The 10,970-nt window shown below is 47.3% G+C and overlaps 1 protein-coding gene across 1 annotated transcript; it reads left to right on the top strand.

Annotated features, from left to right (window-relative positions):
- The first annotated feature begins 1,003 nt into the window (after positions 1–1,003).
- On the top strand, positions 1,004–6,644 carry BOD1 (biorientation of chromosomes in cell division 1). Its single transcript, XM_082063778.1, has 4 exons — positions 1,004–1,249; positions 2,498–2,622; positions 4,436–4,636; positions 5,788–6,644. The coding sequence occupies exons 1-3, from the start codon at positions 1,019–1,021 to the stop codon at positions 4,632–4,634; spliced, it is 555 nt and encodes a 184-aa protein (XP_081919904.1). The 5' UTR covers positions 1,004–1,018; the 3' UTR covers positions 4,635–4,636; positions 5,788–6,644.
- Positions 6,645–10,970: the final 4,326 nt, after the last annotated feature.

Raw genomic sequence — 10,970 nt, 5'->3', positions numbered from 1 at the left:
ACACGAAGGTGAGGATGCAGCCATACCGTGCACCTTTGCACAGGGCTGAGCACATCCACATGCAGCTTGTCCTTCTGCAGGTAAGGTGGAAATACCCTATTGTGTTCAAGTCTTCTTTAAAATGTGGCTACGAAGGAAAGAAAACTAATATATAGAATTTGTACCTTGTGGCTTGCAGACATAATCAGAGCAATAAATGACAGCAATGGTCACACACAACAGAGAAAGCACCTTGAACAGAGTCCCTGGCGCATTCATGCCGCAGGGATGGGTGTCAGGACAGGCCTGTGGTGCTGCCCTTGCTTTTGGGAGCGGTGTGAAAAACGAAACCGAGTTCCTAGCGGAAACCCAGGATGATCACACACAAATTGATTTTCTCCCCAATTTACACGACTGCTGCCCTCACTACACCACTGAAAAACACACTCAAGTCACAACCTGGCAGAAACCGTCAGAGGAATCCGAGATTCCCCCACGGGGACAGGGATCCCAGGCCCTCAAGCCGCCCGTCTGGAGGGGCCTCGGGGCGCTGGTGGGAACCCGGGGCCTCTGCCCCAAACGCGGCACTCGCGGGGCCGAGCCCTGACTGACTCTGCTCGGGGTGAGCACTCGGAGCCGCACGCTGCGTGCTCAGCGTCCTGTGACCGACCCGGCTGGTTCAGAGAGGCACCAGCATCACCCTGCCCGCGGGGCAGCCCCTTCCCCGGCCGCCGCTGCTGGTGGGGACAGCAGGGCCCGCATGTCCCCCGGGGCGAACTACAATTCCCAAGATACATCGCGAAAGGGCTGCGCACACGCTGCCTGGTGGGCAGCCCGCCGCGGTGCACCCTGGGACTTGTAGTTCTCCGAGCCAGCCCGCTGCCCGCGGCCCATAACGGCTCCTCCTGCGGAGAACTCGCCTCCCCGTGATGCAGCGCGCCAGGGTGACGCAAACGCCGCGCGCCGCCGGTCGCGGTGCCGGGGGCCGCGGGCGAGCGGGGCGCAGCCGCTGGCGGGCCCCGTGCGCGGGCCGTGGGCCATGGCCGAGAGCGGCGGCTCCGGCGGGGCCGCCCCGGGCGGGGGAGGCGGCGGAGCGGGCGGGGGAGGGGGCGCGGGTGGCGCGGCGTCCAGCTCGGGGCCCGGCGTCACCGACCCGGCCTCGCTGCCGCCCGGCGACCCGCAGCTCATCGCCATCATCGTGGAGCAGCTCAAGAGCCGCGGCCTGTTCGACGGTTTCCGCCGGGACTGCCTGGCTGACGTGGACACCAAGGTAACGCCGCCGAACCGGGCCGGAGCTGCGGGTCCCTGGAACCCGCTGCCCGAAGGGGCCCCCCCCGTCCCGTCCCGTCCCCTCCCCGCACTCGGGCCGGGGGGTTTCCTGCCCCCGGTGCCACCGGCATCGTCACACCGGCTGCTCTGAGGTGGCCCTGGCTTGTAGCGACGCCCCAGGGGACAAACAGGCAGAGAACAGGCTCAGAGGTTCATTTTCCATCCCAGGCACTATTAGGAAAACTGTTTTCCATAACAACATTGCTTTTCTTGAGCATAATTCCCCCATTTCCAAAGCAAGTATTTAACCTTCCTTTCTTGGGTAGATATTCTCAGACTATTGTTCAAAACTATTTTCTTCCTCAGCCGCAACACGAAATCGTGAGCGTTTGTTGGCGATGTTGAAGTTGAGTTGTTCATAATTGCCCTGTCAAAATCAAACACAGGTGCTTTGCTTTCCCAAGCTTTTCTGCTTTCTGCAAGAGTCCTGTTCGGGGACCTACAATTGCCGGTCTAGGCCACCCCAGCAGGTATCGCGAAACCATTCCTGAAGCTGTAAGGTTAGCTGCACCCAGCAGCCATAGGGCAGAGCAGCCTTGTCAGGACAGACAGATGCTGCCCGGACAGACACCGCACCTCTGTGACCGACCCTTTCATTCAGCCATCCATGTGCATATCAAATTCTGAAATATAAATGTTGCCCGCCTCTTGTCTTTTCCTTGCACGGTACCAGGATCTGGATGGTCTTCTGTATTTATATGGGGTTTTTAGTTTAATTCCTGTTCATTGGAATTAAGTTTCCACTGATAAAACCCACATAATTCTCATCTTCCGTGTTAGTATCACAGAAGCAAATAATTCTTTGTTACTGACAATATTACTCAGGCAGTTTCCTAGGAATTCTGTGGTGGAGAGTTTACAGACAATAAGAACCCAGCTTAAACAACTCCTGTCTGCACGGGCAGTTTGCATCTCACTAAGTAATATCACGAGCAAACAATTTTGAAGCCAATCTATCCAGCAATTTAAATTATTATAATAGCACACTGACCAGCTGCTCTTTGCAACTACCAGTTGTGTTCTTAGGTAAAACAAGCTTACCCTTATTCTCTATCCTTCCACTTTCTGAACACAGACAACAGGACACTAGCGTACATGACAAAAGATGTACTATGAAGGACTCTGGCAGAGAATTGTTTTGGGATATTTTAGCTGTTCGAATGGATTTTTTTGTTTCTTTTGTTTTTAGCCAGCCTATCAAAACTTGAGGCAGAAAGTAGACAACTTTGTGTCGACCCACCTGGACAAACAGGAATGGAATCCAACAATGAACAAAAACCAGCTGCGAAATGGGCTAAGGCAGAGCGTGATTCAGTAAGTAAGCAACAGCCTGTAAAATAATGGTAAGGCTATTTGATAAGTAATATATAACTGTCTTACCACCTAAGTCAAATAAGAATTTGCAGAATTAAGTTTTTCACCAAACTTTCTGTTCTGGTCTCCTGAGTTTTGTTATAACAGTGGCTGCAGTCTTAGCTCCCATTAAAATGCATACATTACTGTTTTACCTGAAATTTGTACTTTTGGGAGTTGAGCAGCATGCTGAAGTACTCGCATTTGTTATCTAGCCAAGTTAGTGTTGCAATTAGCCAATACTGTGCCTGCCAGCAAAACTGTACCTGATGTACTGAGCTGAATGACCTTGATCTTTATTTTCAGAAAAACACCTACATAACTTAAAGAAAAAATCCCAAAGATGCCAAACCTTGTTCAAGTAGACTCCGACCACTAGCAGGCAGTAATCACACAGGGCTAGGCTGATTTCATACAGCTTTTGTACAGCTACCTAAGATATTACATTTCCAGCATGACAGGAGAGCCAGCTTAAACTATGCTGCCTAGAGATTTAGGTTTAGTATCTCTTCCTGCTGACTCACTGAAGTCTGCAGTGTGAGCCTTAGCTTGTTTGACTAAAAGTCACATATAAAAGCTTGAAGGTTGTGGGGAAGAGGGGCAGTAGCGAACTTGATAATGGCATTTATGCTTATAAGGAAAGCTATTAGAATGTCTCACACAGAGAAGAAACTGTATTTCAGAGCACTTCATAGAACCTGTAAATCACTAGTATGTTACATTAGTTTGTTAAATTTGTAATTAAAGGGAGTGTCCACTGGAAGTACAGAATTTCCTGTCTTTACGTGGAGTCCTTGAGACACATTTGTCACTCAACGCTTCCTCTTATTTCGTGTTACTCTACCACTAGAACGAAGCAGACAATTGAGAAATGTTGCATCAGAGAGCCTGTAATAAGAATTCAAAGTGCTCCCTTTCCGTAGGCTGTAAGTATAAAGAATGGACACACGGTACGAGGGAGTTTGAAGAGTCCCTGTAGTTGCAAGACCGAGTGCCGAAGGTGTCCAGACACGTATGTCCCTTGCTGCAGACACACAGATGGGTGCTGTCACCTGAGGGTGCCACGATGTGCCGTGACCCTGCACCAACCAGCATCCACGACCGTACAAGTATTGTGGCCGCTTTTCCGAGCGCCGGGCAACGTCTCCATTTCCTGTCCCCGCTCCTTTGCAGACATGACTTAAGCCTGCCAGACAGCCCGTGCCCCACCGTCCAAGAGTCTGACACAGCCCCTGAAGTAATAAGTCTCTTCAGTTGCTAGTGTTCAGTTCCAGAAACTTTGCTGTGCGCTACATGTGCTTGTTTTTATAATTAATACCCATCTGTCTAGACTAACAGTTATAAGGAGCGAGTGACAGCAATGTTATGAGGAGGCAGACCTCTTCTCCCTCCAGTCAGCCAAAAAAAAGACTGTGCTCTCACCTGCCCTCCTCCTCAGAATAGCTTGTTTCCCTTGTTTGTGCCAAAACGTGGTTGTTTGCTTTCATGTTGGCCTCGTTTCCACATAAGCCCTATTAAAGTGGCTCTTGTCCAACATGCCATTTAAGTACCTGGGAGACCAGATGTCAGTTGTTAATTTTGTAGGGCAAAGTGGGAGGGGGTGGGGGAAAATAGGTGAGTGAAACAACTCCCTGTTAAGGATCTACTGAGTGGGCTGCAGCTCTCACCATGTTAGTGCTAATTGCAGTTGACAGGAGGGCTCTGGAGAATCACTGGAGGAGATTGGGGAGAAGTTTTTCAGAGGAGCTGAATGACTCCTTTGTCTTTGTTCAAGGTCAGGAATGCTGGAAGCTGGAGTGGACAGAATTATTTCTCAGGTGGTGGATCCAAAACTAAACCACATCTTCAGGCCCCAGATAGAGAGGGCGATTCATGAGTTTTTGGCTGCACAAAAGAAAGAAGAAAGTGTGCCAGCTCCTCCTCCAGAGCCTGAGAATAAGGATCCTCCTGCTCCATCTCAGGATGCCTCCTAAAGGTCTTGTATCTCTGCACTTACTACCTAACATTTTTTCATGTACCTCATCTCTGTAGTTTGTATAATGCAAGATAGAGAAGACATCATATTTTCTTCCTGGCTTGACAGGGAGACCACTTTGATCATCAGCATGTTGTCGATGTCAGACAATCATCTGAGCTGCTTCCACTTAAGCATCTCCTAAAAATACATTAGAACTGAAGACATAGGTATGTTGTAAACCAGCTATCAGGGAACACTGGACTCTGCCAGTGCTGGTTTGAATCAGGCCAAAAGGCCTTTTATTCCAGTAAAAGCATATCCGGCAGTGATTGATATGGAAATGGCTGGATAGCTTTCAGAACAATATCAAATGGATTAAAAATATATATCCTTTACTGAAATATAGCTGAAAGTAGAGTGCTGACAAGTTATTGTGCTTTAGCATTGTAAGTTTTAGATATCTCTGGGAGTAAGTAACTGTTGATTCCAAATAGCCTGGTTTAAATAAAGCAACCTATATCTTTCCAGCTGAAAGGGCTGAGGGTGCCTTTGTCAGAAACAAGTTTATTCTGGTTTTTGTGATTAAAATACCTCCAGGGGTCTTGGGGGATGTAATTGCTACTCTGTCTTAACAGCAATGACTATGCACCCATCTCTACTAAGGCCCCATATCTTAATGCCAGTTTGAATATTGAGGCCTGTGTGCACATTGCTGAGGAACCACTGTCTCGATGGAAAACTTCAATCTGCAGCTTTCCTGGGGAACTCACAACCACATTGCATGAAAGGAAGTTAATTGTGAATTGTTCTATCTGCTGGGGCTTTCTGAAAGCAACATTTTTTCTTATAATCCACGGGTGATTTATTAAAAAGGAAAAAGTAACCTACAATAGCCATTGCTGGGCTTGTAATGACTAGAGCAACTAGCATGATTTTTAACTTAATAGTAGAAGTTAAAGCGCCTGTAGTATCATGCTGAGTTACGTAGTTATCTGTGACTTGCAGCCTTAATGCCTTGATAAACCTTTGCATTTGTCTGTTTCAAGTAAAGTCCATTATAACCTGCAGCTAAATGCAGCTGTTAATTAATATATTCTAATCTATTCTCTATTCAAATGTATTTACTCCTCAGGAAGGTACCGTTCTCTAAACTCTCTTTTTTCTTGCAGTGGGTTCCTGATATGAAGTGGCTGCAGTTGCAAAATACGTGTCCTGGGAGACTGACAGTGGATTCCTTGTTCCATTTGGGGCAGGATTACTCTCTGCCAAAGATGATTAACCTTTTTCAGACCTGTGGGAAGGCACTGAAATCAGTGAAATTCAGATGCACCCGCGTGTGGAGGGGCAGCCAAAGCGTGAAGATATGTTTCTATTAACTGCAGTATGGAGCGCAGCATGTGTTATGTATTGTCATTAGTCACACCTTCAGGCAAAGGGGTGGGAAGAAAAAAGGGAGTTGGCTCTTGTCTGGAGGGAGCGGGGAAGTGGGTTGAGATGATCCCAGGCTGGGCAGTGGGGAGAAAAGGAAGATGTTTTGGGGGGTGGGGTAGTCTCTTGGAGACCAAGTAAGAGCTGTCAGATTTTCTTTGAAGCGTCACACACCTGCTGCGGAACGCAGCACTGAGCAGGTGCTGCCAAGTCAGGCGTAACTCCCGGCACCGCCTGCTTTAGGAACAACATTTCCTGTTTAAAACTGGAAAGAACACTTCAGGATCAGTTGTCTAGATAATTTCTGTTGCATTGCAGGAAAATGTTTACAGTTGGCTATGACTATAGCTGATTTAACTCTTATTTCCCAGGTGACTCTGGGAAGCAAAGGGCACCAGCATAGGTGATCAGTTTGAAACTCTTTCGACTTGAAAGACTTTTCTTTCCTGTGAAATTTCTCAGGTGCTGGTGGAAACTGTCCTATGCTTTCAGCTTGAATGCATGCAGTGTCCTCTGGATGACAGTCAAGTAGAGAATGTGATCAAATATTCTGCCAGCAAACGTCCATACCTTTTGCAATAAAAGACTTCAAAAAGCATCTCTGACTCTTAGCTTTTTCAGAATCTTTTTCTTAAGGAAAAACTACTGTAGAGAAATCCAGGAGTCCTGATTGCAGGAACCCTAATGGAAGTGTGGCCTGACAGAGTTCAGAGATTCATCCAGGTCTCACACAGGGGTTGTTGGTAGAAGTTACCATGAAATAAAACGGATATTAGTATTCCTCTCCATATAAAAATCTGAAGTGTCAAAGAACTGGACTGACCTTACCTCACATCATTTACGAGCTATAAATCCTGAGTTCAGTCTGGTGCTAGTGATGGTGAAGAAATGTTCAGTCTTGGGAAAACAATGCACTGCTGGCGATAGGCTAGAGCTATTCCATCTTTTTCCTTTCACACAGCAGTCTTTGAAGCAGCTAATAACTGCTTATGTCACTGAACAACGCTTGATGTTTGAATCTTTGCTGTTCATGGCTACACACCTCAGCTACAGCCTTACCCAGGGACTTGATGTGTGAACAGATGCAACTCCAGGTATCCTCAGCTCCCTTTTCAAACCAGGGAATTTGCAGGGAAGATCGATGCTGCGGTTTAATCTTGCAGCTCACTTACTTTGCTTAGTACCTCTTCTCCACAGAATTATCTGCAGAAGTGGAGATGACAGAACACCGGGGATTTTAAACCCTTCTCAAGAGACCTCTGTGAGCTTCCCCACTGCAGTAAGTTTGCACTCTGCACAGCGCTGTGTAGTGCTGCTGATATATGAGTCTTCCATCATTGTTTTTATCCCATTTAACGCTGTTCCTCTCAAAACGGACCCAATACAATGAAAACACAGAACAAATGGAATGCATATATCTGTATACACACACACCAGTAACTTGTGATACACCGAGCAAGTTTTAAGGATTAGACGTTACAAGTCCCACAGAATCACATTGAAACTCATATCTTGCTGACCAGACTAAAGGTTTTAATTACGCCATTTAGTGTCAGATTGTGACCCCAGAATCAGAAGCAGACAGATTAAACTATGAACCAATGAACCCACTTTCACAAGCCCTTTGAAGGAGGAAAAAACCCCACAAAACTTATCTAGTAGGATTGCATTGCCGTGCATCAGTCAATCACCCTGGCACTTGTGGCACTTATATGCCAAGTGGCATATGAGGCAGTGCCTGAAATTCTAGCTGTTGCTTGGCTATTAAAGGAATTATCACATATCCCATATGATTAAAACACAGTAAAGCAAAAGACCTCCCTGATCTTGGGGGTGAGGGGTAGGAAGAAGGAAGAGCAGGATGCCGCTGAGGGTGGCCACCCAAAATGTCAGCCCGTTCTCCCCCGGCACTGCCTTGGCTGCTCTGATCATTTAAGCCAGAGCACAACGAAGGGGGTTGTATTAATTAACTTTCTCCAGCTGACCCTTCTGGCAAAAGCAGCTGGAGAAATGAGGCTGGACACTAACCACATGGCCCAGGTTTTGGTCACTGTCCTGCACACCCTAGTCTATCAGCAAGTCAGGCACTGACTCAAGTAGTCTCCACCAAAAGAAGCAGAACCAAAATTGCCATTATATGTTTAGCCTCTGCCTAAACCAGCCAGTATTTTCCAGCGACAGTTCTTCCATTTGTAACCGTATCCCATCCTAGAGTTAGCACAATGACTCTGTCTGGTAGAGCTGAACCCAAACCAAGCCTCCAGATAATCCTGGAGTAACTGCAAGCATGTTTGTTAGATCAGACCCTTGAAACTGAACACCTAAATCCAAGCATATCTGGTGAAGGGAGGACAGACAAATGGGAAGGAGGAATATGTTAAAAGATCTCTCATCTCTGGTTCCTTCACTCATTCGTACTCAGGCCTCACTCATCCATCAAGTACTCCCACATCGTGGTAATGCAGTTCCAAGTTTAAGATTTATTACAGAATTCAGAACCAGCCCAGTTTTGAATCCTGACACCAGATGAGTGAGACACACATATTCACAGCCTCCAGGTCAGGCAACAAAACCCCTCTCTGGGAAAAGGGAATAATCGTGGCTGGCTGGAGGCAAGTCCAGAGCACAACCCCGAGTCCTTGGCACAGAGAAGGATCAAACTTGGGGCCCTGTCAGGACAGTGGGTCAAACCAACCCCTGCCCCAAACACTGAGCTCATCATTGCCACACTGGAACCACCAACACAGGGCTCTTGAACCCAAAACACATCCAGCTCTACTCCTCCCATTTTTAGGACAAGCGTGACCAGTTTTAACGAGACACAGACAAAAGTGCCTGGAAGAGAGGGTGTTCAATATATCATCTTGATCTTGACCAGAAAAGGGGCACCAGGAGGATTAGAAATCACACCTGGGACGTTTAATGAAGTGTTTTACTCTCTTTTCACCACATCAATAGAAGGAGCAAGTGCAGCACCCACTGTCACAATGCGGCTCGGATGCCACCTGCTTCAAGGACACCACTACTCTGGGACCGTAGGCATCACTGGATACCAGCTGCATTTCTAACAGCGCTTTCTTTTTCAGTGTACAGGGTATAGCTGCAATTGCCACTGAGCAGGATCCTGTCCTCTAGCTTTTTGCTCAACTGTGGACCAGTTTATCCAGTTCCCAGTTCAAACCCACAAGGAACTGGAGCAGTTTAAGTCTTTCACAGTTATTTTCCTATTTATACTGTAGTAAAAATATTACTTTATCAGCTTCCATAAAGGGAAGTCAGCTTAATTCCTTGTGAGCAGTCAGGGCCCCCCATCTCCACAGCCACCAACGCTTCCAAGTGCAGGGACTCGCTTCTCCCTTTCCTCCCTACCAACCAGCTTGTGCAGCCCAGCCATTCCCAGTCTGGCCATAAGAGGGAGATAAACCATTGCTTCATTTCTCAGTCTGGATGCCTTCTTCCAAAACCTGAGCAGATCCAGGACTCCAAAGCCTTTGGTGACTACTGAGTGAATGAACTCAGCAAGGTGTGTAACAGCTCTCACCAGGCGTTTCCATCAACTCTGACTGTGTCTAATGCAAATCGCACAGCAGATATTGTCATTTCTCAAGAGGTTAAATAGTAGGAAACAAATACCAATTAGGATTAGGGAGAGTTTGGGGAGAAAAGTGAGCAGCCAAAGTGATCAGGGACGGAAACATAAGATTTAGGATGTGAAACAGTAAATTCTGACCTTCCTTAATCTGTAATTCACCGATCTGGTCTGGTGCAACAAGGTTGAGGCTAAAACGCAAGCACTAGCGCCTGCGGCCCTGAATGGTGGTGCCACGAGATTGCATCAAAACCATAGCTTCAGTTCTTGCATTTTTTGTGATTCACGTGCTGAGCCCACATCAGTGCCAAGTCAGCCTGGGGAACATGACCAGGCAGTAACCAGCCCAGCAATAACTGCCCTCGTCTAGACACCATCAGCAGCCACGGTGCAGAGAACCAGCGACCTCACCCCTCAGACTGGGAGCCGGCTCCACCGAAAACTCCCTGCAGCACTGGGACAAGCCCAGGGAAAGGCGCTGTAGCAAATCCCAAGTCCAACCCACCTGTCCGGGTTAAAGAGCGTGAGGACCTTGCACTTGACTGATTTCATCTTGCTGACTCTCGTTATGAGAAAATGAGTGCCTTTTGTGTTCTTGTCTTTATAGCAGATCGACGTCCACTTGTTAAAATAGCAAACCCCCAAACCACTTCAGGTCTTGGCCATACAAAGAATTCACATAAGAACAGAAGGCCACAGTTTGCCTTGCAGAGTTGGGGCCTTTGGAAGTCCCAGCAGCTTCATACAGTAAAACGCAGCCATTTTGGAAGGGATTTGTGACAGAAATAGAAAACCATGACATCCCTGAGTTTCATGTTGCGTTGCAACTCTGCAGAAGTGAGATAAAATAATCCTGCCTCAGAGAACACTCACAAAGTTTCACATTTGCTACATGGGGGGAGCACAACTGTCAATGAAGCAAAAAAAAAAAAAAAAAAGAAAGAAAACACACAAGCCTGCAAACCAGCCATAAAACTGCCCCCACAGCACTCCCTGTGAGACACCAACACATGAATCACCCCCTTCCATCTCTTCATGTAACAGCATTCAGCTCCTCCTGCCAAGACTTAGTCCTCCAGGTAAGTTATCTCCAACTTCTACCATCAAATCACAGCAAAACAAGGATTGCCTTGACCGAAATAACCAGGCTCCTGAGCTGGTCTCCAACACCAGCCTGAGCTCCACACCTTCCACAAGCAATAATGACCATGCTACAAATGCAAGACCTCAAAAAAAGCATCCTACCAACACAAAGGAAAGCAAGGAAACCCAAATAAAATCCAGTTCAACCTTACCTTGCTCTGCAGAGCCATCCACCCCGCTCAGCTCCGGCAC

This window comes from Streptopelia decaocto (genome assembly GCF_964273445.1).
Source record: "Streptopelia decaocto genome assembly, chromosome: 12".
Classification (NCBI taxonomy): domain Eukaryota; kingdom Metazoa; phylum Chordata; class Aves; order Columbiformes; family Columbidae; genus Streptopelia; species Streptopelia decaocto.
This window is presented reverse-complemented; position numbering and strand designations above follow the sequence as displayed.

Coding starts and splice junctions, on each gene's coding strand:
- BOD1 (XM_082063778.1), top strand. CDS start 1,019: ATGGCCGAGAGCGGCGGCTCCGGCGGGGCCGCCCCGGGCGGGGGAGGC. Junction 1,250..2,497: donor TGGCTGACGTGGACACCAAG/GTAACGCCGCCG, acceptor TTTTGTTTTTAG/CCAGCCTATCAAAACTTGAG. Junction 2,623..4,435: donor CTAAGGCAGAGCGTGATTCA/GTAAGTAAGCAA, acceptor TCTTTGTTCAAG/GTCAGGAATGCTGGAAGCTG.